This window comes from Pagrus pagrus (assembly GCF_965226575.1).
Source record: "Pagrus pagrus genome assembly, chromosome: 23".
In the NCBI taxonomy this organism is placed as follows: Eukaryota; Metazoa; Chordata; class Actinopteri; order Spariformes; family Sparidae; genus Pagrus; species Pagrus pagrus.
Genome location: NC_140205.1, coordinates 7,214,846 through 7,239,960, shown reverse-complemented (window position 1 = coordinate 7,239,960; position 25,115 = coordinate 7,214,846). Strand labels below are relative to the sequence as shown.

Genomic DNA, 25,115 nt, shown 5'->3' with positions numbered 1-25,115 from the left:
TGGAACACCTGGATTTAAGCCACTGTATCAGAATATCAATCAGCTGCATGTTCCTGCTCTCCAACCGTCTCTGACCTTTCACTTCCCCATCAAAGCAAGAGAAACTCTCTCTTTTGGGGGAACAAAGTAGAGAAAACGTGACCAAGTATGTCTAACTGTGTTTAGCCATTTCACCATGCATCTATTTGTATACTGTACGTGTGTGCGCGAGTGAGTGTGAAACATGATCTGTCTGGCTGAGGGCCAGGACTCCTGTCGATAATCTAAACCGGCCTGTAATGCAGACAAACACACACCTTGACATCTAGTCACCCCCAGGGGCTACCTGGGTTCGACCCTCTGTCAAGCACTTCATCGATACACTCTCACGTCACGAAAAAACACAGAATGACTCGAGCTGCGACAATTAGTTTATTAAAAGAAAGTTAGTTGTCAACTATTTCGACAATTGATTAATTGTTTCAGTCGTTTTTCAAGCATAAATGTCAAACATTTGCTGGAGAATTTGCTGCATTTCCGTGTCATTTATGACAGTAAATGAAGAGTCTTTGGGTTTTGGACTGTTCGTTGGGGGAAAGAAGCAATTCAACGACGTCATTCTGAGCTCTGGAGAACTGTGACTCAAAATCTTTTGACATTTTATAGACCGAGCGATTAATCGTGAAAATAATCGTAAATTGGAGCCCTGCCGACAACTCCAAAATGTCACTCACTGTTAACAAACTAATCCTTGCACATGAAGAGTCACACAAGCTTCTTCCAACAGCTCCCATTGTACAAAAAGGCCCTCTCAACTAGTTTAATATGTCTCACATGCCTCAGTGCACTTGTCTTGGCCAGAGGAGGAACAGCCATTGCAGACTTCTGAGTCAATGAACTGTGAAGATGTGGTGCAGCCTCTCCTGGTCACAGACTGTATTCTACAGCCGTGTGCCCTCTGCAGCTGTTCAGCATGGAGGCCGAGCTGACATGTTGACACCCACAACATAACCTGTAGGTGTGTGTGCACACCTACAGAGTGGATGAATAAGCCTGCGAGTGGTGCGAGCTATTCTTGGCTGGTGCTGATGAAGCAGCACGAAACGGCAACCGAGCACTAAAAGTCTAAACCATCCTCGAGATAAACCACTCACGCACGCACGATGATAATCTACTGTATTTGCAGCCATATAAACGGTGATTTGGCATTCTGACACCAGCGCTTTCACTGTGACATCACAACACCAAACCGAGCAGGATTGGCTGACGGACAGGTCAGCTCCCACCGCCCAATGCCCGGCCAATCAGGGCAGGACAAAGAAGATCAGATGGCAGGCCTAAAGACAGATGACATCACGACTCTTCAAGTCATTTCCTGTCAATGGTGATGCTAATGCTGCCGAGGGCATGCACAGTCATCTACAGAAACACTTTCATTCAACACACACACACACACACAGACCGAGCACACGGAGAGACACACACACACAAGTTAGAGTACGAGGACAATGAAGGGCATGCCACTCACAACACTAATCTTGGCTGCGGCATTGTGTACAATTATGAAGGACAAAGCAATCCTAAACATCGTTAACCAGTGGGTGACTAATTGATCACAAATCAGTCACCACAAAGACGGTCTCTCTTTGTGCTTTACACAAAGACAAAGCTGTCCACCTGCATACTGATGATGTCTAAAGACTTAGTCATCAGTGAGCTGCATTAGAAATATGACAGCTGTCAGTCCACCTTTCAGTTTCATTATAGAGCCTCTTGTCATTTCACACATTGTTCAAAGGTGTGGATGTGCTCCTTGAGGTCATTAGCAGGTTTGGTGCTGCATGTTTCAAGCTCTCTCTCTGAAACAAAACAAGGAAGTAGTCCATTGAAAGTCCCTTGAGGGACAGTGGAAAATGCTAAATAATAGATGTAAAATGGGTCGCGCTGAATGCTGCACATAACAGCAAGACATTAGAAAAATAAATGGGGCCTTACACAGCAAGTGGTAGCACCATCAAACAGATCCTGAACCAATATTACACTCATTTATCTCCTGGTACATGAGAGGGTGACACGAAATGCTATCAAATAGCTTTAATAAAGGTGACTATAGGAAATGTCGCTCTCTAGATGATATTGTGTTGTGTGCCAAGTGTCTATGGAGGTGTGAAGTCCAGATAAGCAGGGTTTAAATCCGTGAAAACAAACCTGCCCAAGCAGTCATCAAAAATAATTATGTCAAATTAAACTCTACTTATCTCCCAGTTAGGGTTTATGTCTCTGTGTTTGTTAGCTACCGAAAGCTGGAAGATAATTTGCCTTCAGAGGACGACTGAGATTGTTTTAAACAATCTGACTCAACCAACAGACTGGTTCAACCTGCTAAGGCAAGTGTTTAGGGATTAGCTCCTCACCAGCTAGCTTACACCCGAGTTAGCAAGTTAGCTGACTAGCCACGTCTCGGGTCAGTGAGGGTTACGTCAACTGAAAACGCAACTGACAGTCTGACAGACAACAGGGATGTGCGCTAACTTCCTAAACCAAAAGAATAAACATCCCCATCCGTGTTTAACAAAGAGTACAATTCGTTTTGGTTTCGTCTGAAACCTTAAACTAACATTTTTAAGGCTAGCTAACGCCTGTCTGACAGCTGAGTCCCTCCGTCGCCCTTTTCTCTCCACTCCCTGTCTGCTAACGTCAAGCAGCGTTCAGGACTGACCTGGAGAGATGCTTCAGGATCTGCTTCTTGATGAGCCCAGCCATGGCCGCACGAATCCGATATCCGAGCCGCCGCCGCCGGGTGTCTGAGCTGTCTGGCTAGCCTGCTAGCGTAACCGCTAGCTTATCCCACTCGAGGTATAAACACACAGCTCAAATTCTCATCCCCGTGTCAGTCTTCATTTTAACGGTGTTCCCGCGTCATTCTCTGGGAGATGAGGGAGCTGGGGCGGAAAGACGGCATTTCACACGTCCGAGGGAGAGCTGGGCTCGGAGACAAAGCATATCACGTTAGGCCATTTCATGCAGATTTACTGATAAAGCTCCAAAACGGTCCGGATCTCTGCAATATCATACACCGAACACCTGGACAGCGCGTCGGAGGAGCAGCGTCTGTTGTCACGGCGTCTGGGCGGGGCGTCATGACTCATTCACGGTCTGCTCGGAAACCCCGCAATTAAAAGATGTGGGTGAGATAAAGATCGGCATTTGATACTGGAATCATTTATACTTGAGGGGGAAAAGCATGTTATTATCCGGAAAAGTTTTAGTTTCAAATGAGACTCTTTAAAATATCGCTTATATTATGTCCTATTAGTCCATTTAATGTTGTGAAATGTCTTTCCTTCACATAACAGCAGAAAGTAGAATTTACCTATTTTGGGACTGCACCTTGAGTCTAACCTTTTGGTATGGCCTTATCTTAATTAGGCTTTTTTTAACAAAGAAAATAGATCCTCAGTTTAATTTCATTTCAATATGTTATTTGTTATTTGTTCTGATGTAATACAATGTCTGTGAATAAAAAGTTGTAAAACCCAACTTTACTATCTTAACATCTTTCCTAAACTTCTACCTGGATACATTAAAACAGAGCAGAACACCAAAGCTGTGAAAAACATTGCCTTTTGTGCCAACTTATTATTTTTCTTTATTCATTTAATTTACCTACTTTTTCTTATTATAATTTGTGTACTCACTCAAGCAAACATACTCCTGATGCTATTTGAAATTGTCAACCTGTTTTTGTCAATAAAGTTGCTCTAAAATTTGCAATACCTTAACATTTTTCTCTTCTGGGTACTTTGTTGATTTCGAATAAAGTTTGAGAGAGAACACAAAGGCCCTTTACACTGTTAACGCTGCTATTAACTGAGTAATGATCCATAATAATTAATTATATATAGAATTTTATTTAATTATTTACATTTATTTATTGTTTATGAATAATAGTTTGACATTATATCTATGTGTACATAACCTAATGCCCTGTCGATGTGGCTTCAGACTTCTATCTGCCTTGTAAGTGTTTGCTTTCACTATAAAGTGCTCCTTTAGTGCCATCTAGCGTTTAAACCAATGTAAACATGCTTTGCTCTTTGGAAAAGAGCACTAATAGACTGATTCTTTCATCAGATGCTCAGAGGGCAATTTTAGTAACAAATTTTGCATGCATGGATGTTTTCTTTTTATTGGTGGTAGGCACTTTGTTAAAAATAGGAATAACCATTATATATTAAAATATACCCCAGAGAAGCATTGGACATGATGATACCAGAAAAGTCCTACAGAAATATGATATTATAAAAACACAATTGTAAAATGTATTTATTTACATAATTAATATTTACATAAAATATATAGAGATAGGATAAGATACAATACGATGTGACTTCACTGAGCTTTCACTGGAGAAATTCACGTGTAGTATAAGATACACACTCCTTACATAGCCTTCACAATATTCATATTTATACTCTTTCAATATCTGTTGTATTTATTATTATATATGATATTATTCTATCATATATGAACCAGCTGATCAGTCTGTATGCATATCCTTATGCACAGTATATACTTCTTTAAGTATTTCTATATTTTTATACAAACACACCCCTTATATTTACATTTTTACAGTGAAATTATCCTCTGCAGTTATGTTTATATTGTGCAGCTATCCTGTGCACATTTCCTGCCAATCTAAGTCTCTGTGCAGTTATATTTATATCATTTTATACTCACAGTACAACTCTCAGTCATATCTGTATATATGTTTTTTCTCTTCTATTGTCTTTATCTTGGTTCATTTTTATCTATGATCACTTGTTTTCCCTCTTGTCTCAAAAGATCTTCATCTCATCTCTACTCGCAAACAATTTAAGGGGCACAAAACATTATGAAATCACTTTTTAATGGAGGAAACTAACTTTTTCCTCCCTTTCACCGTGGAGAAGCTGACTTCAGCTGCTGTCTCACTGTGTGGGGATGTGATCAGGGGGTTTAACAGCAGCCTGCAGCACCGAGACTTCAGCTGCCACGTATGAAAAGGAGGAGCAAACTCGAGGGAAGGAACAGCCCCTCCCTGTGCTGCTCAGCTGGGACGCTTGCTGAAAGTTTGCATCAGTTTTTCAGAACTGAATCAGCATTTATGAAAGTGTGTTACAGTCGCCAAAACGATATAATAGACAGATTTATGTCAGTAACACCCAGATTCATTAGGTTTAGACCCCTTCTGTCCTGCTATTCTATCAAATCAAGTGACTTTAAAGTTAAAATAACCTAATTTCATGTTGGAAGTTTTTGGAAAAACTCAGTAAAGTAAAGTTTTTTTGGCACCACAGAGATGCTTCTGCAGAAACGCCCCTCTCGTCTTTGGGTGGAAAATGAAAATAAAGTTGTGGATCTAGCTTCTGGTGTAAAAATAGAGCAAAATCCCCAATCGTGCAAGAGCAGTAGAAGTAATTCATTGTTTCATGCTGTTTAAAGTCGTCAAACTGGACCCTCGCAGAGCCTGGACTACATGGGACAGCCCCCATCCGCATACCTCGACGCACAGAGCCCCGTGGAAAGACACGACGCGCTCCCTGATACGCTGCTGCTCCGGTTTGTGGGCCTGGACTGGAAACATCCTCCATCCACGACTGCAAAAAAGAAAAAGAAAAAAAAAGGAAAAAAACCCAGCACTCACTTACACTCCCACATCACATCACACACAATCTCAGCGAGCTCCCACACTGAAGATGACTGCGAAAAACCGACACAAGAGCAGCTCCGGCGAGAAGAGCGCCGCGTCCAGCCAGGATGATGCCGCGTCGAAGAAAAGCCCGAAGATCAGCAGCAGCAGCAGCAACGGTAGTAACGGGGTGAGTGGCCCCGCTCCTCAGGGGCCACCGCGGTCAGGGAGCTGCCTCGGTCTGGTAGCCTCCACTTTGTTTTATATCGCGTTGATAGGCGCTGTAGGGGTTGCTGCTTTCTACTTGCAGCAAGTCCTGGAGGAAATGCGCCAGGCGAGCGCCGGGCAGGAGGAGAGCGCACGGCTGAACGCGGAGCTGGGCAGTAAAATGGACAGCGTGGTTCAACAGGTAGGTGGAAAAAATGACATGAATCAATGGGGAAAAGTTGTGCGAGTGACAGAAGTAACTTTAAACCACTTGTAGTTCATGCATTATTGTTTGTTTTTGTTAGAGATGGTGACTTTGTGTACCATTACATAACTGTCCATATGATGTACTGTATGTTCTGGTGGGGGGTGGGGTAGGTTAGGTGAGCCACAGTGATGGATTCCTCGTTTTCTCCTTAAACTTTTTAACTGAGCAGAAGTCCAACAAGTAGAATTAAAAGTGTCAGACTTGGTGACAATGAATCATTTCTACATTTTTAAATATTTTCTTGTGTTTTCTTTTGTTTGAGAAGAACAGATGCACAAGGAAGATAAGGATGAGAGCACACTTTGTTCTATAAAGTGCATAAACTGGAGCAAACTAAGCAAAAATGTCTGATTTTGAGTCTCTTTTCCACTAGTGAAACTGGATAAAGAAGTGCCCATGTAAACTAAAGCATATAGTTGAAGTTCTCTCCTGTTTCATTCATTCTTTCCTCATTTCTGTATCGATGTTCTCCAAGATAAAAGTAGGCTCTGCACCATGTATAACCTGTCTGATCAACACTCAGGATCTAGTAGCCTGCAGCTATGTACCATCACTGACTTGAGCTTTATGATGACTCATCTCTATTCATGTAAATGTTCAGATGAAACACGTTTGTCGTGTTAATTTATTCTGGGTTGGGTGTGACTTAAACTCTAAAATAGTTCTAATACCAACAGCAGAACTGAGGACTGATGATTACATTTTAAAAAATTCACATCTTTACCCTTTTCCTGCACTATCTTATGATATATGACATATTATGGGCTCATTTAGGGCACTTCTGTGTAGAGCTGCAGTGGTTAATCAATAAATCAACTAGTTGTCAACTATTAAATGAATCAGCAGCAACTTTGATGAACAATTAATCAGTTTGAGTCATTTTTTAAGAAGGAAAAAAGTCAAAATGATTGACTGAATGATTCCAGCCTCTCAAATGTAAATATTTTCTGGTTTCTTTACTCCTCTCTGACACTAAACAGAATGTCTTTGTGTTGCGGACAAAACAAAATGTTTGAAGATGTCACTTTGGGCTTTTTTCACAGTTTTTTAACATTTATAGACTAAATGATAAAAATGGATGGTTAAAATGGATAAAAATGCGCTGATTCTGTATGTTTCCCTTCTTGCACAGGTGGAGTCTCTAGCGAGTGTCGTGGACGGGCTGGAGTCATCACTGAAGATCACGCGGGTGGAGCTGGAGGGCTCCATCAGCCGCATGAAGAGGGGCGAGGTGGAGACCAGGAGGGTGGAGGAGGCCCTCCAGAGGCTCCAGAACGATCTGCTCAGGGACCTCTCAGAGGGCATCAGCGAGGTGAAGGAGGCCCGGGAGAGGGACTTCTCCTCTCTGGAGAAGACTGTGGAGGAGCGTCTGGCCGAGGCGAGTCAGTCCATCAAGGCCAGCGTGTCGGAGTTCACCGAAGCTCAGGGCGACGCGCAGAGCCAGCTGGCTGACCTCAAGGCCCGCCTGGGCGACATGGAAGACCCTGCCCTCATCAAACAGGAGCTCACTGCTATCGTTGATGCTGTAGCTGAAATCAAAACGGCCAAAGAGGCTTCTGACTCCTTGGCCGACTCACTCAGGGAGCAGATCGGTGCTGTGAGGGCAGAGCTCCAGACTCGTAACCAGGAGGTAGCCTCGCTTTCTCAGGAAGTTCAAACAGTGAGGTCAGTGGTGCAGGAGACCGTTGGGAGTCTGAGGCAGTCGCTGTCTGAAGCTGAGGCCGACGTCCAGGCTCTGAAGGACAGAAGCGAGACACTGGAGAGCAGCGTGGAGCAGGCGGTTGAAGCTGCTCGTAATGCGGAGGGGAAGGCGAACGAAGCAGCCGCTCAGGTCAAGAAGCAATCAGACGACCTAGAAGTCAGAGTCAAAGCATCAGAGGAGAGCGGAGACTCACTGTCTGCATCGGTGTCAGACATCAGCAGCAAAGTGGAGACGCTGCTCACCAAATACGACAGCCACGAGAGCACTCTGGCTGCTCAGGAGCAGGCTGTGAAGAGTGTCAAAGCGGGCTTGGAGGAGAAGATGGAGGCGCTGAAGAGCAGTTTGGTGGAGCTCCAGTCCAACATGGCTGCTGTGGAGGGCTTCGATCAGCAGGCGAGGGACTTGGAGGAGAGGCTCAGCGCTCTGGAGGGCAGCAGCAGCAGCGTGAAGCCAGAGCAGCTGCAGAGCTTAAAAAGCATGGTGGCCGGCTTGGAAGAGAAAGCAGCCAAGCTAGAAGGCCACGATCAGGCGATTGCTACCCTTCAGAAGGCCCTGCAGGAGACCACACGGACACTGGCCGACATATCCAAAGCTAAGAAGGGGAAGTAGGTGATTTTACATGAGCAGAGCGACATCAGGTTACCAAAAAAAGGACAATAACGCTTCCTAAAGGGTGAACATAACCCACTTTTCCTGTTTTCATGAAGAATTGGTTCTTAAACTTGATAGTTGATGTCATGATGTTGCACATTTTGGTAGAAAAGTAGCCAATGTGAGGAGAAAAGCCGGACTGCTGATCTGTGAATTCAAACCCAAACTCATCTGCACTGTATTTTTTTTTTTTTTTTCTAATGTTGTCTTTTGTTAAGTTTTACCCTCAAATGCTGTTTTTTTAAAAACCAACTGAATGCAATAATGATGAGCTCCTTTTGAGCACTCCTTTGTTTACTCACTCCTTTTTTTTTTCTACAAGAATAAAAACTCTTGTTGACTCAAAAGCTGTGAAGAGTTATTTCTCGCCTTTACTGTTAAATCACGGGTGACACTTTGATTGTGTGGGTGTGAATGTAAATTTGCAACTACGTAGGCGTGATATCTCCAAAGGGAGGCATAAATCTTGTTAAATCCCAAATTGCATAATCTGTATTTTCCTACGAGGTTTGAATGCAACAAATAACCTCTCGATTCATCAAGCAGCACCTCAAGACATAAGGCACATGTCAAACTGAATGCCGTGTGCTTGGCTTACACAGTGACGGGTACAGTGTAATTTTCATCCCCCAGGTGTTCCTCAGAAATGTGCTTCCTTGCTCAACAACTTGTACGGGGGCTTCAGAGTGATCTATTTAGCTGGAAGGCACTCGGTTTACGGCCAAGATGAAATACAGGTTCACAGGAAACAATAGGTTCAGGCTGGGATGAGATAACTCTCTGAGGAGAGGAAAGACACTGAAACTATCAGCACCCAGGGGGGAGGGCGTCTCTGGGAGACCCATCTCACAAGTCTGAGAGTAGATTTGCATTGGCTCGATACACACAATTGTTTCAAGGCAAACTGCGAATTCAGTTTGGGCTTCCTTGATAAAATAGATTAGACTTCTGTCAATCGATGTTGAACGGTTTGTCTCAACTCAGTCAAACTCTACCACCTTGAGTTTACATGCTTCCACAGACCAGTTAAATTGCTGATCCTCAGCTTTGGCCTTGAATAATGGCCAAAACATTTTTTGCAGATGTCACAGTGAAGTTAACCTTTGACCTTTGGGGAATGAAATGTCATCACTTCACCAGTTTATGCTATTAGACATTTTTTGTAGAATTTTGTCACAATTATCATATGAATTGTTGAGAAATAGCCAAAAATTTGACCACCAGCCTGATCAGTTCATCCTTGAACTGGATGTTTGTGTCAAAATTGAAGAAGTTCCCTCAAGGTGCTCTTGACATATTGCGCTCACAATGATGGGATGGACGGACAACGATAGTCTTGATGTAGTTTGCTGATTGTTTTAAGTCAGTTGCTTTTTTCTCTATGAACTTTTGTTTTAAATTGTTTGATTTATTTAAAACCTTTTATGCTGCCGTCTTGGCCAGGATTCCTCAATGGGAATATTCCTTGTACGATAAAGGTTAAATAAAAACATGTCAAACAAAAGTTACATCGTCACACAAAACTCAAAAGAAAAACCAAGGACATACAGTAGTCGTATGTGGAATCAGATCAAAGTGTGGCATCAGAATCTGTTTACAATATCAAAACAACTACCCGGTGAATCTCAGCCAAGTAGAACTAACATAGCTGCACAGGAGCCAAAAGGGAAACAATCCCATTGGCAAACTTCAAACCCAGGCTCCACCTTTTAGAAATGCTGACAAACCAGCTCCCAGCTTGTTTACTTTCATACTTTTAAATGCATTAGTGTTACCAGCTTTGTGCTTTAAGGCTGTACAGACAATCAGAGTGTGGTAGACAAAGTGTCATATTTATTTATTTTTTATTAAAAAGGTTTACTTCAAACAGTAGTATGACAGGTGTAAAGGCCAAAAGAAGAAATCCTTGATACGCTCCACTCGTCTGAGGTCGCTCATGTAGGCCTGTGCATCTCTCCTATATCAGATAAATCAGCTATTTCACTAACCTGTTTCGTGGTAACACTTAAATCTCCCTCTACTGCAGTGAGGTTAGCTAATGTCTGTCTGAGCTCAGCGATCTCCTGCTCTCTCTTAGTCAGCTCCTCTGCCAGTCTTCCTATCCGCAGAGTCAGATCTGACACCTGAGGCTCAAACGCCCCAAAGTCTCTCTTGATGGCAGCAACTTTTGGTTTCAGGTCGCTGGCAAAGGTCACTGTTCTTATCAGACGAGCTCTGCTGCTCTCCAGCTCCCTCAAACGCTCAGAGATCTGTTTGTCAGCGGCGGTGAGTTCAGGGACGCGTTTGCGGAGCTGCTCTATGGCCCGCGTGTTGCTCTCAGATGCAGATCGGAGGTTTGAGATCCGGTCGATGCTGCTGGCCAGCACGTCTCCGATACGTTTGACCATGCTGTGCTCCACCTGAGCGGTCTTGTCCTCCAGCTCACCCAGATGAGTCAGCAGAGACTCCAGCTCAGACTGCAGGCCGTCCATCCTGCGCACATCTGTCCTCACTGATGCAACCTACAGGGGGAATATGCATTCTGTTTTTATCTATGTTTTACACAGCATCTGAACTATTTCATAGACAAAATGATTCTGTAGCAGATTAATTGAACATTGAGTTTCCTGCATCTGGAATCACAGGTGGTGTGGAAAAAAGCCCTGACAACAAAACAATCTGACAGACCTTATTGCCGAAGTCCTTTGCGATGGCCGAGGTGCGCTCTTCGATCTGTCCCACGGCGGCTCTCAGTGCACTCAGGCTGTTCTGAAGCTGAGCTCGTTTCTCCGTCAGCCCTAAAGCCCACTCCTTCAGCCGGCTCACGTCCTGCTCGAAACCCTCCAGCTGAGGCTGCAGAGCCCCCCGCTGACCCCCGAGACTCTCCAGCATCGGCTGCACGCTCTCACACTGAAACAGGACACACAGGGCATGGATTGATAGATGCAAATGCTGTATGTTTGTGTATTCAGAAGGTGTTTAAAGCAATCATACATTATAAGACATTTTTTTCAGGTTATGTCATGAAAAACACAAAGTATTGCGCCAAAACAAATGTATACAAATGAGACTTTTTTTAATAAAAAAATGTGACTTTATTAAATAAAAACAGTGATGCAATGATTGCCATGATGTCAACATGTCTTCAAAAACATGAAGCTTTATTATAAATCTACAAAAGCATCTCCTGCAACAAATCAAAGGCATCACTGACAGAGATGTACCAGGTAGTTAGAGGCTGCAACAAAGGATTATTTTCATTGTCATAATCAATCATTTTCATATCATCGTAACACACAAGGTGATGCAAACAACAGTCCATCACTTAAAAGTATTACGTTTATTATTAAATATGAAAGAAAAACAGCCAATCTGCAGAGTTCAGAGGCTGGAACTAGAAAGGGTTGGAAATATTTTGCTAGAAAATTACTTTATAAGGATCGATTGACTGTTTGTTTCAGCTCTCAGGTTGTTACTTCTGGATAGGCCAGTGCAGATATTGTTTTATAGCGTTATCATTGCAAATGGCTGGCTTGAGAGTAATTGGTAAGAAAATATCAATACACTTGAATATTGTGATATTATGTTATATGATTTATTTTTAATAGTTTATATGCCAAACTGTGTGGTGGTTACTGTGACAAGCTTTTATTTTCTAAATTAGTTTACCTACAGATACCTTCGATATTGGTTCCTGAATTACACTTTTTTTGATATCAATATCAATAAATACGTTTTAACAAAAGATTACATTACACATACACTTGTGAGCGCAAGCGTGTCTATCTTGTGTTTTTCCTGCATGCCCTGAGACAGCCAATCACCAGCACTATTAGATCTTGGCACAACAAGCATGCTGCATGCTTATTGGCTCACTGACGCTGATGAGATTAACTCCTTAGGTAAGACATTTTTCTGTTCTTGATAGTATCTCAGATTGCACGCCGATAGTGCTATGATGTTGGATGTTACAGGAACTGTGATAAATACAAATGCTGAACTCGCTGTTCTGATTTAATAAAAAAGTAAACTTTTTTTCAATCAGATTGTATTCTTATGGTGTTGTTTTGACCCTTAAACTGAGTTTTCTTAAATTAGATTTAGAAAAATTGTAATATATTGAATTGTGACCCGTGTTTTGTGATACATAACAGATTGCCTTGTAATGTGGCATGTTTTTATACAGTTACTAAAGAAACCTGTAGGTGTCACTCCACATTAAACAAACATTAAAATACATTCTTGATTGTGCTTGTGTAATACAGTGCTAGTGTACAAGAGTTTATACTGAAATCAGGGAACTTTTACGCTATAAAACTGAGGTACACACTCTGACAAACATTAATACTGAACTTTGACAGCAAATATATATACAGGGCCGCTCCCTTTCCTCCGTTGACCCAAAACAATGACATCATTCAGTGAGGTCACCATAAAGAGGTTGAGCTGTCCCGTCCTCGTCAACTTTTTCCTCCCACTCCTCCTCCTCCTCCTCTATCCATCCTTCTCCCTCCAGAGTGTCGGAGTCCTTTTCAATCCTATTTTCCTTCAGCACCATGGTGAGTTCACGGACCGCCTCTTTAACCACAGACAGCTCATTCTTCATTTTCAGGATGCTGTTTTGAGCCTGCAGGGTGTCCAGCTCCTGTCTCATCTCCAGGATTTCAGTGAGTGCTTTCAGCATGCTGTCCTCAGTCCCAAACACTTGTAACGTCACCTCCTCCAGACGTTTCTCCATCCCATTCAGATCAACACCAAGCCTCAGGATGGAGCGCACTGCCTCCTCCACCTGCGGCAGGTGCTGTTCACATTCCTGCGCCCGGGGAATGTGCTCTTGGAGCTGATAGCTGAGCTCAGCCTCCTTCTTGCTCAGGCTGCTGATCTGCCCCTCCAGGTGGTGGATCTGCTTGGTGTTCCAGTCCAGCTGACCCTGCGCTCGCTTGATGTCTTCTTCCTCTGTGCGCTCCATAGCTCGGGCATTCCTCTTCGTGCTGTCCTCAAGCTCCTCCAGCTTCTCCGCCAGCGACCGGGCCCTCCGCTCAGCCTCGTTTACCCGCTCGGTGGCTCCAACATGAGCCTCCCTGGATTCGGCCTTGAGGGCGGCCAGGTCAGTGGTGATGGCGGCCAGACGCTCCTGCCACGTCTCCGTCACGTTGAGGAAGTGGCCGTTGACTGCCTGCAGGTCACGGGAGGCAGAGTTCTCGTCGGCCTGCATCGCCGCAACAGCCGTGTGGAGGGTGGAGATGTCCTGCTGGAGTCGTGTTGCCAAGGAGACGGTGGAGAGCGCCTCCTGTAGGTCATCCTCGGAGGCGGCAAGCTGCAGCCGCAACACAAAACAGGAGGGCTGTTTCTGTGGGAGCTCTACCGTCCTCAGTTTTCATATATAATAGATACAGTGCAGCATGCATACATGAAGATATTGTATACAATAGAAGTGAACTGAATTGAAGAGCACAGAAATGTGGATACTAGAGATGTAAGGACGATGCAAGAAGTAGTTTTTCTCATATTTTCAGAGAGCAAACAAAATGTAGCATGCAGAGGGTTTTATATGATGTGAGGCAGTTGTTCATAATCATTTGAGTTCACAACAAAAGCAAGGATACAAGAATAATATAGCACAGTTCCCAGATTTGTAAACACTCATTTACCCTTATTCATTCAACCTAATTGAAACTATCGACCCAAATCACAAATACTTAGTTACTTAAAAATTGAATTAAAAATTGAAAAACAAAGAATTCTTACATTTTTTACACATTAAAGTGTGTTTACAGGTGTTGGGGAGTACTACTGTGTATGTGAAAAAAGTAGTATAAAACTTTTTCCGGCTCCATGAAAGGCTGCATGTAATCTGATAAATTGCCTCCAGTGATGTCACTCAGTGGTTAAGTTGCATTATGGGTAATGAAGGCACCAGGTTTTGAAAAGGAAGAAGAATGCGTGGAATAAAATAAGCGATATCTTTGTTTCTGCTGTATCGATTTTGATCATTTTTTCTTAAACTGTCCATTAAGTCCAACAGTGATATAGGAGTGCAATGCCAGACCAGTGGACAAAATTGCCTGTTTTTTCTATGTTTTAAAACAAGTCCCCATCTACTTCAGTTGAGGACTCGGCAGCAGTGAAGCTCCGGAAATATTTTGTGGACTACGAAACTTCACCTGACTTTCCATCAGCATGGGGTTGAGTATATGAGGTATGAATTTTCATTTTTGGGTGAACTTTTCCTTTAATCCATAGCTAGTTGCTGCCCCTAGGGTGGACTGATAATGTTTTGTTTGGTGAAATGACCCTTTAGAGCTCCATCCATCAGGGCAGCTCCTCCACTTTGAATCACACGTACCTTTTTAGAAACCTTCAGGACTTCTTCCTCCATGTCGAACAGATTTGAAGTCTTCCCGTGTAATAAACTGTACTTTTCTTCAATTTTGGAAAACCTCTCGTTCTGCTGTAGCACCACCCTGAAGCCAAGAGACATGAACACTTTTAGCAGAGGACAAAAACCTCAGAAAATTCATGCAAATGTGAGGACAGTCGCCTTACCAGCTCAGACCTCCGCATACTGCCAGCGACAAAACGCAGATAATACTTCTGAAATCCAAACTCGAGGGTGGTTTACTTCCAGCTTCCGTCTTCACTCTCTGCGCTTCGTCTTTTCCGTTTGTAGTCGAGGTTTCAGACACTTCATCACTTGGTTTCTGTGACTTCTTCCTCTGCTTTACCTCAGTAGGCATTTTAGCACACTGGCACCTTTACTTTGAAGGAATGCAAGAGGCCTAACTGTAAAGTAAATAAATAAAAAATAAAGTCGAACCAACTATTCGTTCAGTTGCAGAGTAAAATAAAACACTTCTTTTACAGGTAAATGCATAATGTAGGATACTAAAATGGCGTAACAATCTTAGCTAACGGCTGCGTTTGGAGTATTTCACCGCTGTAACATCCCTTATCCCTGTTCCTTGGAAAAATGCCGCTTTCACGTGCTTTCGTAAACTCGTAAAAACGCACGCTAATAACGTATTTCTTCATAAAAAACACAAAACCTGTAACCCCTAGATTAATATTTTACCTTGTACGTCAGGTGACACAACTGCTTTAAACAAAAATTGCCATTTTCAGTCGCGTTTGCCAGTTTTTTTTAATCGTTAATAGCAAAACTCTCATAAATCCGACTGCGTAAGGAGCTACCTAAACGCCTCAGCCAGCCACGTAGGCGGCTGCCAGCTTTTCTCCTGAAGGAAGCCATGCTGGATTAATGAGGTCTTTAAAAGGACATTAATATTAATTAATCGACTAATTGATTATTTAATGGGCGTTTAAGTAATTTATCAAGACAAAAATATCCAACATCTCCTGATTTGAGCTTCTCCAAAGTGAGGATTTGCTGATTTTCTGTTTCATCACTGTAAACAGTGTTGTAAAAAGAAGTAAAATATTGTGTCAAAATTTTACTCTGGTAAAAGTGAAAGTCATCCATACAAAGTAAGTGAGTACTTGAGTAAAAGCCTTAAAAATATAAGACATTTGAAGATGTCCACTTGGACTTTTTGCTATTTTCTTCCAAACTAAACAAATCAATTAATCACACAAAGAGAAACACACATTTATGTGAAGTGTAGGCAAGAAAATGACCAGGCAAAAACAGGTTAAGCACAAGCCATTTATTTGGCAGGTTTCCAAAAAATCTTAAGATTTTGAATGTCAAAATAAGTCAAAACTTGATTATCAGTAGCTTTCTATAAATGGTAATTCATAGCCACATACAACATTGTATGTCACAGTTCTCAGCCTACTGTACAGTTATCTCTTATTCCATTATTATTATTAACTTAATGTATGGGTTCCAGCTGTCTTGTATTCAGGATGTGTAAGCAACTAACTACGAGGGCCATGCAAATTACACCAGCTACTATTCTTTCATGTAACAATATTCAACAGCAGAAGACACAAACAGTCTTACAAAGATCAACAAAATACAAAAATGGACACAACGCCAACGTAGAGGCAAAGGGTCAATCGCAATACAGTACATTCAAGCAAAAGCTGCCACGTGCAATTTCTAAAAAATTATGTGCAAAATAGGGTAACTAGAGGACTCCACGGTATTGCAAAATGAGGGTGCGATAATCAGAAATCTTTGGACTAAGGCATACAGTGATGGAGTAAACAAACTTTCACTCCGCCCTCTTCTTTTAGTGTATTCAACACCGCAAACTCCTGAGAAGCAAGAAAAACAAGTACAGAAATTGCTCAGTAATATAATCATCTTGTTCCCGATCAGGGCTGTAAAACCTCTAGTTTCTAAAAGTCTGCACAATTACATATCTGAAGTTACATTTTTAGCATCATGGCTAACTTTATCTGAATGCTAAAGCACAAGCCATAATTATTCCATACCAAATCCATGATCGGATATCAAGTTGCTAACTCATACTATAGCACCACTTATGTGACACATCAACAGCTCTGTTATATTTGACAGAATTAATGACCTTGGCAGTATGTTACAGCAACACAAATGAACTGAACTGAATGAAAATGAAGGTTTGAAATGGATTGTTTGCATTCATATTTTAGGTGGACATGTGTTTCTGTACAGCGGGGCCTGAAAGCTACAAAGAGGTCCCGCTGCATCGGCAAATTCTAGACTTCAAGAGGCGCAAGTGTGTGCCTTTAAATTAAATACAAAACAAAGCATGTAAACCCAAACTCTAACAGAAAGGAGCTACAAATTCAACCCCAAAAACCCTTAAAAGGCACTCTCTAAATTAATTTAATCTACAGGTTATTTTGTGGAATATATTCTTGATTAAAACGTCTTGAAGTGTCCGATTCCAAGTAACTGGATTGAGAAAAAGAAAACAAAACAGAAATTAGTGCATAGTGCAACTGATCACTTATCTGCTGTTGATGGAATAGATGATAAGAAGATCGATACCACTCTCACGTCCGTCCTAAAATCTGAAACTACATTCAGCAGATGGTTAGCTTAGCTTAGGACAGAGACTGGAAACAGAGGGAAACGGTAACCTGGCTCTGTCCAAAGGTTTCCACACATTTCATCGGAAAAGCCAAAGTTTTTACTCCTCAGTCTTTTGTCACCTTCAGTGCTAGGCTAGCTGCCTTGCCACATTTCCAGTCTCTATGCTAAGCTAAGTTAAGCTAAGCTAACCAGCTGCTGGCTGTAGCTTCATATTGAACGGACAGATATGAGAGTGGTATCAATCTTCTCATCTAAAACTGGCCAAGAAAGCAAATCAATATATTTCCAACAATGTCAAACTTTTCCTTCAAACTTTTAGGTTACATGCTATCTTGTCTTTTTGTGACTATAGCTGCGTGTCCTATGAAAACAAAGAAAAACATATGCAAGATAATGAAGCTTATGTGCTAAATTTACATGACGGATATTATAAGCATTTAAGAAATGCATATATCTGGTCCCCCCCAGGCCTCTTTATCAGATTTTGGTCCTGTGTGTGGAAAAGCAAACATAAGTGCACTTTGGGGACGGAAAGGACACTTTCGAATCTCCGGGAATGTGCAAAAAAAGAGCACAAAACGACACTGCGAAGTGCTAAGACGAGCGAGAGTATGTAAACCAATTAGAGGTTTTTCTAGCCTCATTAACTATTGGAATGAAAAAGCAAACCCCATCTTCATAACACCATAAACCTTCTCAGACTGCTACATAAAGCATTTCTACGTATTCAAACCCCCCAGACCTTTAAAGCAATAAAGTAATAACGGCAAACTAAACATCCTTCATAACTAAACTATACACATAAATCTCCCTTCAAGATGCCTTATGGGAAACATAATTCCTTTGAAAACATTGTGCTTCGGCCATCTTGGTTCTAACAACTCTTGTATGTACATTATGTCATACTAAAAAACTAGATATAGATGTATACAGGGTAATTAATGCCATCATAGAGCAGATTTGCCCACAGCACTGACTGATCTTTGTCCTTCTTTCGCTCCTCAGATGGGCGACCGTCACTCACTGGGAGCATGACTATATGGGCACTGAATCCGAGAGGAGATGCACCATGACTCAGGAGCTATAGTGATCCTGGAAAAAAAAAAAAAACATTATTAGAAATTGAATTTATGCTTCAAGATGTTTGCTTAATTCAAGCAACATATTTCTTGACCGACCTGAATTGTGCTAACGACGCCACTGGCCATGACGGAGAGTCTCCCCGCGACTGAGCGCACCCCCAGTTTGAGCTGTGACATGTCAGGAGCGCTGGGCAGCACGTTGGTCAGACGGTACGAACTCGCTGTGTGCAGAGGACAAACACAAGAGAGAGTCAAGCAGACAGAAAGAAAACAATTTGGGGAATATGCTAATGATCAAATCTTCATGGAAAAAGTGGCATTCAAATGTTCCCGCGTGAGGCTCAAAGTGTCTTTGGGTGATTACAGAGGCATGTATTCATTTCGAGATGGTGCAGCAGTCTCTTACCAGTCTGTTTCTTTGGATCATCAAACAGGTCTGCTGAACTGATGGAACTGCTTCCAGCAAATCTTTCCAGTTGTGTTTTGGCCTCGTACTAAAGAACAGAAATACGGACACATTTAAATGTTTTCAAAAGCTCGGATTACACCCCACAAAATTATCACTGCAGGAAAAAATGATTTAGGAAGTAAGTAAGTGTGTCAAAATACAGTACATGTTATTAAATTGCAATCATTTGTGGAAATGGATTCTCAGGTATTAAATTGGTTAGAAAACGATCAGCTTTTATTCGTCTCCATTTAGCTACAGACTGTTTTATCGTTGGTGTTTTAAATTATTTCTATAAATTAGTTTCTGAAGCATATAAACAAATTGTTTTTGGAATTAAAAAACTTTACATTTATTATCAGGACTGTATAACGCCTCATGCTGCTGCAGTATAGGCTTTCCTCCTCTATATAATCCATGTTTCGGTATGTGTACCAAGACTTGCAGTACTTCTAAGTGAAAAGCTATATTAGCCAACTACAAGTCAACTCCTATCATCCACACCACTTTAAACATAGTATGCACAACATAAGGAGAGGGCAGGATGCATGTTGTCATTGTGTACCTCAGAGTTATCTTGTTTTCCAAAGTACATGTCAGAGGAGATGGCTTTCACATCTCCAAACTTCATCCGAGCTTCTCCCGTATCTGCGACTGGTTCTGGTTTTCTTCTGGATGTGGCCCTGAAAACAATGATCACACATGAAATCATTTATGATACAATAAAATACATTTTGTTGCATGTGGTATCACATAAGAATACACTGTTTTCCTGTTTCCAAATGAAAGTTATCTAAATGATAACTTCCAGTATCAAAAAAAGGTTAAATTGCTTCTGTTTAAAGCAAAAATAGTAAATTTAGGTCATAAGTCACAGGTTCTACGTGACATTAAAAAAGACAATATCTCACCTTTCATCCACTGAAGTTATAGCAGAGGTTATGAAGAAATCCGGCTCTGGCTTCTTGCTCTCCTTCATCCAGCCTCCTCCCTCGCTTCGATCATCCCATCGCGAGGAGAATTTATCTGATGTTTCTGTTTGATCCTCAAACCGGGACAAGACCCTAAAGGAAGAAGACGTTCATAAAAAAATAAATAAAAATAAAAGCTGTATATTAATATAATTTTTATTATAAATTTTCATTATCTGACCTAGAGTTGAATGACCCTTCATCCTCATCGTCCTCAGTAAACCTTCGCACTTTGGTGGTCTTGGCCCCCCGCGGATCCTCCTGCTGGATCATGTGCATGTCCGATGTCACAGAGTGGGACACTCCACTACAGAACGATGATGAGAGCAAAAAACTGATTATACTGTATTAATACCAATTCTCATATCGGCTACAAGATGAGGTATTTGTCTCTTCATCGTCATACCTCCTCATGCCGAGACCCATGCCCAGTCTCTCAGCTTGCTCTTTCTTATTCCCTTCTAACCCCTTCAACTTCTGCTCCTCCTTTTTCCTCTGCTGCTCAAGATCTTTATAGGTCAGTCGCATGGACGGAGCACTGAGAAGGGGGAACGCAGGAGAGTTTTAAAAAATGACAAAAACAGAAACACTGAAAAATACTGAATCCAATAAAGGGTGGGAAAACATCAAATAACAAGTAAAAGGAAGATTTGAAAAATAAGTAAAAACCCTCACAATGATTCCTCGGATTGAATATTTTTCTTGGAGGCACCAGTGCCCTCTTCTCTCTCTCTGAGCTTGTCGGCAGCTTGAGCCTGCTTCTCCAGCGCCGAGAAACTCTTGCTGCTCACCTTCTGAGCACCCAGTCCGCCCTTCTTAGAGGCTAACTAGGAGCAGACACAGTTTATAAAACACACTATGAATGCAAAAGTCACCAAAGACTCATACTTACGATAATACGTTCTGTCCAACCAGAAGTTTAATAGAATGAATACATACGGTTTTCTTGGCAGCAGCTGGTTTCTTCTTAAGAAGAGAGGAAACCTCTGCAGAAATCGAAGGACAGTAAAGTCACATCTTACGATTTTAGTAAGAGTTTTTAAGGATATGGGAAGATCATAAATACGAAGAATATAAACCAACCTGGATTTGCTTTTGGAGAAACACTCAGCATCTCCACGCTAGGACCGTCCTCTAGATTACCTGAAATGGTTTAACATGAATAAACACAACTTGTGCATGTTTTTATTTTATTGGTTTTCTATGTTGTGAAGGAGAAACACTGAATACCATTATTGTCTTCCTCTTCTTTCGTGGTTACAGTCATCTCTGATGTGGAGGAGCTCAGACTCATTTTGGCCATGTTCAGGTTTTCGGGAACAGTCTGGAACAACATTAAAAAGACACACATGGTGGAGTTATTAATCTCCTGTCATTGTGTTATATCCAACAAACAGATATGTGTATAAAATCACACGTAGGCAAAGCAAGCACACTCTTGTACCTGTGAATGCAGACTGAAGAAATCCACCTGCTTGTCGTCTGGCGATGTTGGGGAGAGAGGAGCCTGACAGTCGAGCCACAACTATACAAAAGAAGAGCAGTAAAACTGATACAGCTATCTGTGCCGTTAGAGATAAAGCTTCTGCAAACACAGGAAGCCAAAGTTGGCTGAGTTGTTTTAAGACAATAAAGAAACATGTCCGGATTACCTCAGTGCCATGGCGTCTGGTGGCTTGCGTGGCTATAGTCTTTATCTTCTCTCTGTACAGCTGGGCCGCTCGGCTGTTGTACTTGGCATTGGCAGCGCTGGATGTGCACCCATGTTGATTGAAAAATGACATCTGCCATAAGATCAGAACAGATACAGGAAGCCAGACAGGAAGAATTGCATTAAATTAAGCGTGCTTCACTCAATGATGACATTTCAATTTGGTTGATAGTGTGTTTTTATTCTGCCTCCGGGTACTGACCGCGCTGGCATTGCCTCCCACTTGCATACATCTTAGCTGAAACCAGGACCAATTAAAATCCAGCTCAGTTGACCTGTGTGACACAACAGACAGGGGACACAGTTAGTCAGTCGACATATTTCCACATATTGGTGATTACAGTACTTTTTTTTTTATTAACAAAACTAAAACTAATTAATTAATGTGAGTCACCAGTAATTATTTTTCCACCTGTTTTGATTAATGATCAGCCTGTTGAAGCAAGATTAAAGTTTAAATATTTAGGAACCTTTTTTGATTGCACTTTATATTTTACAGCCAACGCAGAATATATATATATATATATATATTTTAAAAAGCAATGTCTTTGATCTGGAAAATGGATTTATATGATATAAGTAAGAACATTTTAGAGGCTGTTTACAGAAGTCTTGTTGTAAGTGTTTTAATATATGTGCATGGTATGGGCACCCGGGCACATAGAACAAGAAGCAGAAGACAAAGAAGGAGCATAAGAGCTTAAACAACTGGAATGTATTTACAAAATGCAGGTTAAATGGATTGGGCAGAGAATTAAGTCTGATCAGGTTCATCCACATTTTAAATAATTCACAAGACGCTATAGAGCCACTCCCACAACGTTTACAAGTCCTTCATATCAAATGCAATAACTCTGCTGATTTCATAAGCATCTTTCACACTGGAACTATGTTCATTGTTGTTGTCTGCACTGTGCATGACCTGTTATTTATTATTGCGTGTATTGTGATTTACTAGGATTTGTTTTTTAACCAACCTATGAAGCCGAACAGTCAATGTTTGAGCAAACCACATGGTTTTACCGGTACAAACTGCATCTCAGGTTCCATAATAAATCACTCCCGACCATTTGACAAAGCACAGGGATCACATTACTCCAGTGTTGGCCTCTCGCTGTCTTTGCCCCTAAACTTTAAAATAGTTTACCTCTCTCTCACTATTAGTTGATCTAATTTAACTGATATTCATTGGTTCCAACTGATGTTCCGATTTTTTTGTAATGTATATGTTGTTACATTTGGATTTAGCTGCTAAATGCTTTTATTTTGAAGTACTTTGTAACTTGTGCTATATAGATAAGTCCTGACTCACCTGATAAAGGACAGGTGCACCCCGAGAGACCTGTGTGTCCCAGAGCAATCTATACATAGGAATACACCATAGGTGATGCTGGCCCAGCTGGGGTTTTTAACTGAGCAGTCAAAGCAAACCTGGGGTGGAAAGAGAGCACAGGAGACACATATAAATAATGCATTATCTCAAAAATATAAACAGATATTTTAATGAAGCACTAAAGGTGATATGTTCCATCTTTCTCCTCGTATGTTCAAAATCAATAAAAGCGACGTGGAAGCAAGCAACGTGAAGGGTGATTGTCAGATTAAAACAGCAGTTGTGCAACCATGAAGGTCTGAAGTGCAGGTTGCCTGCGACATTAGCTGACTTACCCAAACAGCTGTTAGTGAAGTGGGTTGAATTTCGCAGTGAAATCAGCTGAAAATAGGCACACTTCCTTTATGCCCATCATTCAGGATGCATGCACTACCGCCTTACGTTTTTTCAAGTGGACCAAAGGCCTTGACGAAGCTTTAAGCAAACGCAAACTGAACCTAAACAAACAAGGCTAGCTACAGGTCAACTGTCAGAAATATAGCTTGCTAGGCTGTCACCAGTTGGGCTAACGTTGCGTTTGGGTTACGGTTCACAAGTTTTCTGACAGATTGCTCTCCTGGACATGTTAAAGAAATCTTGAGAAGCCCTGGTGACAACGACATCGACACATTTTAACATGAAACGTTTGAGCTAATTGTTTGTAAGTTTAAGCTAGCCTTGGCGTTTGTCAAAGTGCGACGTGTCAGATATTTAGTTCAGCTAACTTCCTTGTTAAAGACAGTCAACCGCCCGCCGTTTAAAACTCTCACCTTATTCGTAGGAACGGAGCGAAGCCGCTTGAAAATAGTGGAAATTTCCTGCTTGCTGGGCTCTGACATCGTTCCGCCTGTTGACAATACCTGTCCGGTTAAAGAAGTGTCATGAAACACAGCCCTGTGTTTTTTCCCCTCAATAATAACCGAATACGACACGTAAGTGGGAGAACATCATGGGTCGGCTCTGATTGGATAAAAAGTGCCCGTGGTTATGTTATTGTAGCGAGGGCTTCTGGGTAATGGAGTTTACATCTGAAGAGCCTGCTGTTATCTGCCACGACCAGAAATACATGAATAACTCAATAAATACATTATTATGCCATTAAATGCACCAAATTAATATTGAAAATACATGTAGCTTAAAAATTCTTCCTTAATTTGCCTTTGTATGTATTTATATTTGTATTAAACCATTTTATTTATTCATTTAATATGTATTTATTTATTCACATATTTAGGCTACTTCTGTTTTTTTTGTCTTCCACTTGCAAATGTATTGCAATTGTATTTTCAATTTCACCCAGAATTCAGAACTTTTCCCAGTCCCAACACTTTTTCAGATACTTTACACAACACACAATATAAAGTTCAAACATACTATTGTACTCTATCATGTAATATTTTTTAAAAGATAGCTAATTTTCTTACTTTGCTTTGCTGTAATATCACATTCAGTGATTTTATTTATTACATAAATATCTGTACTGTGTTGACTTCAAGGTTTTCTATCTTTGTAAGAGAAGTATTGAGCCTGCTTTTTATTGGGTTCAGGACATTTGCAAGCTTCAGCTTTTATTTATGTATTTTATTAATATAATTATCATCCATCATAAAGCTCAGCCCGCTTGGAACTAATCCAGAACCAAGATAACGAGACTTAGACTGAGGTGATATGAAAAGTACCTGTTAACATATACAGTACGATTCACAACGGAAAAAAAGAGAGGAGAAAAGTTTATATGGATTATCAGTATTCAAGACAATGACAATCTTTTTTTTGATAAATTCTTTTATTATGTTGTGGGACAACATTTACAAACCTTACTGTGCAAGTACAGCTGTTGCTGCGTTCTGACGACAGCATGCCCTGAAAACATGGCAAAACATCTCCCGTCTCCCTATTATTAAAGACGACACAATTCATCTTCCTCTGGTGCTGCAGTTGAAGGCATCAAATAGCATTTTTTTGTAGAGTTCGTCGATACACTGGGCAATTAATGAATTTGGGGCTCACACAAGTGAAAGCTCTGCAAAAATGCAAGCCGAAAAAAATACTTGATGATCTAAACTTGTATTAATCTCATGAAATCAT

General features: G+C 41.3%; 4 protein-coding genes across 12 annotated transcripts in view; 1 reads left to right on the top strand and 3 right to left on the bottom strand.

Moving 5' to 3' along the window:
- bltp3b (bridge-like lipid transfer protein family member 3B) overlaps positions 1 to 3,098 on the bottom strand; it is a 32,413-nt gene extending 29,315 nt beyond the window's left edge. For 3 of the 6 annotated variants that reach the window (XM_084346109.1, XM_084346110.1, XM_084346111.1), the window contains exon 1: positions 2,699 to 3,098. In XM_084346109.1, the coding sequence (XP_084202235.1) occupies positions 2,699 to 2,742 (44 nt within the window). In that variant the 5' untranslated portion in view covers positions 2,743 to 3,098. The remainder of the gene's footprint in view (positions 1 to 2,698) is intronic. The other 3 variants (XM_084346112.1, XM_084346113.1, XM_084346114.1) reach the window with 1 other exon arrangement.
- A 2,469-nt stretch (positions 3,099 to 5,567) lies between these two features.
- Positions 5,568 to 8,819, top strand: ckap4 (cytoskeleton associated protein 4). Its single transcript, XM_084345587.1, has 2 exons — positions 5,568 to 6,059; positions 7,258 to 8,819. The coding sequence occupies exons 1-2, from the start codon at positions 5,718 to 5,720 to the stop codon at positions 8,434 to 8,436; spliced, it is 1,521 nt and encodes a 506-aa protein (XP_084201713.1). The 5' UTR covers positions 5,568 to 5,717; the 3' UTR covers positions 8,437 to 8,819.
- Positions 8,820 to 10,298: 1,479 nt separating this feature from the next.
- ikbip (IKBKB interacting protein) lies at positions 10,299 to 15,404 on the bottom strand. 2 transcript variants are annotated; one of them, XM_084346355.1, is made up of 4 exons: positions 15,004 to 15,404; positions 14,804 to 14,921; positions 11,146 to 11,367; positions 10,299 to 10,979 (listed from the first exon to the last, which is right to left on the bottom strand). In XM_084346355.1, the coding sequence occupies exons 1-4, from the start codon at positions 15,192 to 15,194 to the stop codon at positions 10,413 to 10,415; spliced, it is 1,098 nt and encodes a 365-aa protein (XP_084202481.1). In that variant the 5' UTR covers positions 15,195 to 15,404; the 3' UTR covers positions 10,299 to 10,412. The 2 variants fall into 2 exon arrangements, with proteins under 2 accessions (XP_084202481.1, XP_084202480.1); XM_084346354.1 differs by lacking the exons at positions 10,299 to 10,979; positions 11,146 to 11,367 and adding an exon at positions 11,598 to 13,774.
- A 697-nt stretch (positions 15,405 to 16,101) lies between these two features.
- arfgap3 (ADP-ribosylation factor GTPase activating protein 3) lies at positions 16,102 to 23,964 on the bottom strand. 3 transcript variants are annotated; one of them, XR_014621598.1, is made up of 17 exons: positions 23,798 to 23,964; positions 22,968 to 23,086; positions 21,858 to 21,930; positions 21,597 to 21,728; positions 21,389 to 21,469; positions 21,175 to 21,268; positions 21,028 to 21,087; positions 20,884 to 20,930; positions 20,620 to 20,771; positions 20,351 to 20,482; positions 20,126 to 20,251; positions 19,885 to 20,037; positions 19,539 to 19,656; positions 18,932 to 19,019; positions 18,622 to 18,746; positions 18,421 to 18,535; positions 16,102 to 17,302 (listed from the first exon to the last, which is right to left on the bottom strand). XR_014621598.1 is itself a non-coding variant. In XM_084346529.1 (16 exons), exons 1-16 carry the CDS (start codon positions 23,864 to 23,866, stop codon positions 18,518 to 18,520), a joined length of 1,587 nt encoding a protein of 528 aa, XP_084202655.1. In that variant the 5' UTR covers positions 23,867 to 23,964; the 3' UTR covers positions 16,102 to 18,517. The 3 variants fall into 3 exon arrangements, 1 of the variants encoding a protein (XP_084202655.1); XR_014621599.1 differs by having other exon boundaries at positions 18,468 to 18,535; XM_084346529.1 differs by having other exon boundaries at positions 16,102 to 18,535.
- Between the last annotated feature and the right edge of the window lie 1,151 nt (positions 23,965 to 25,115).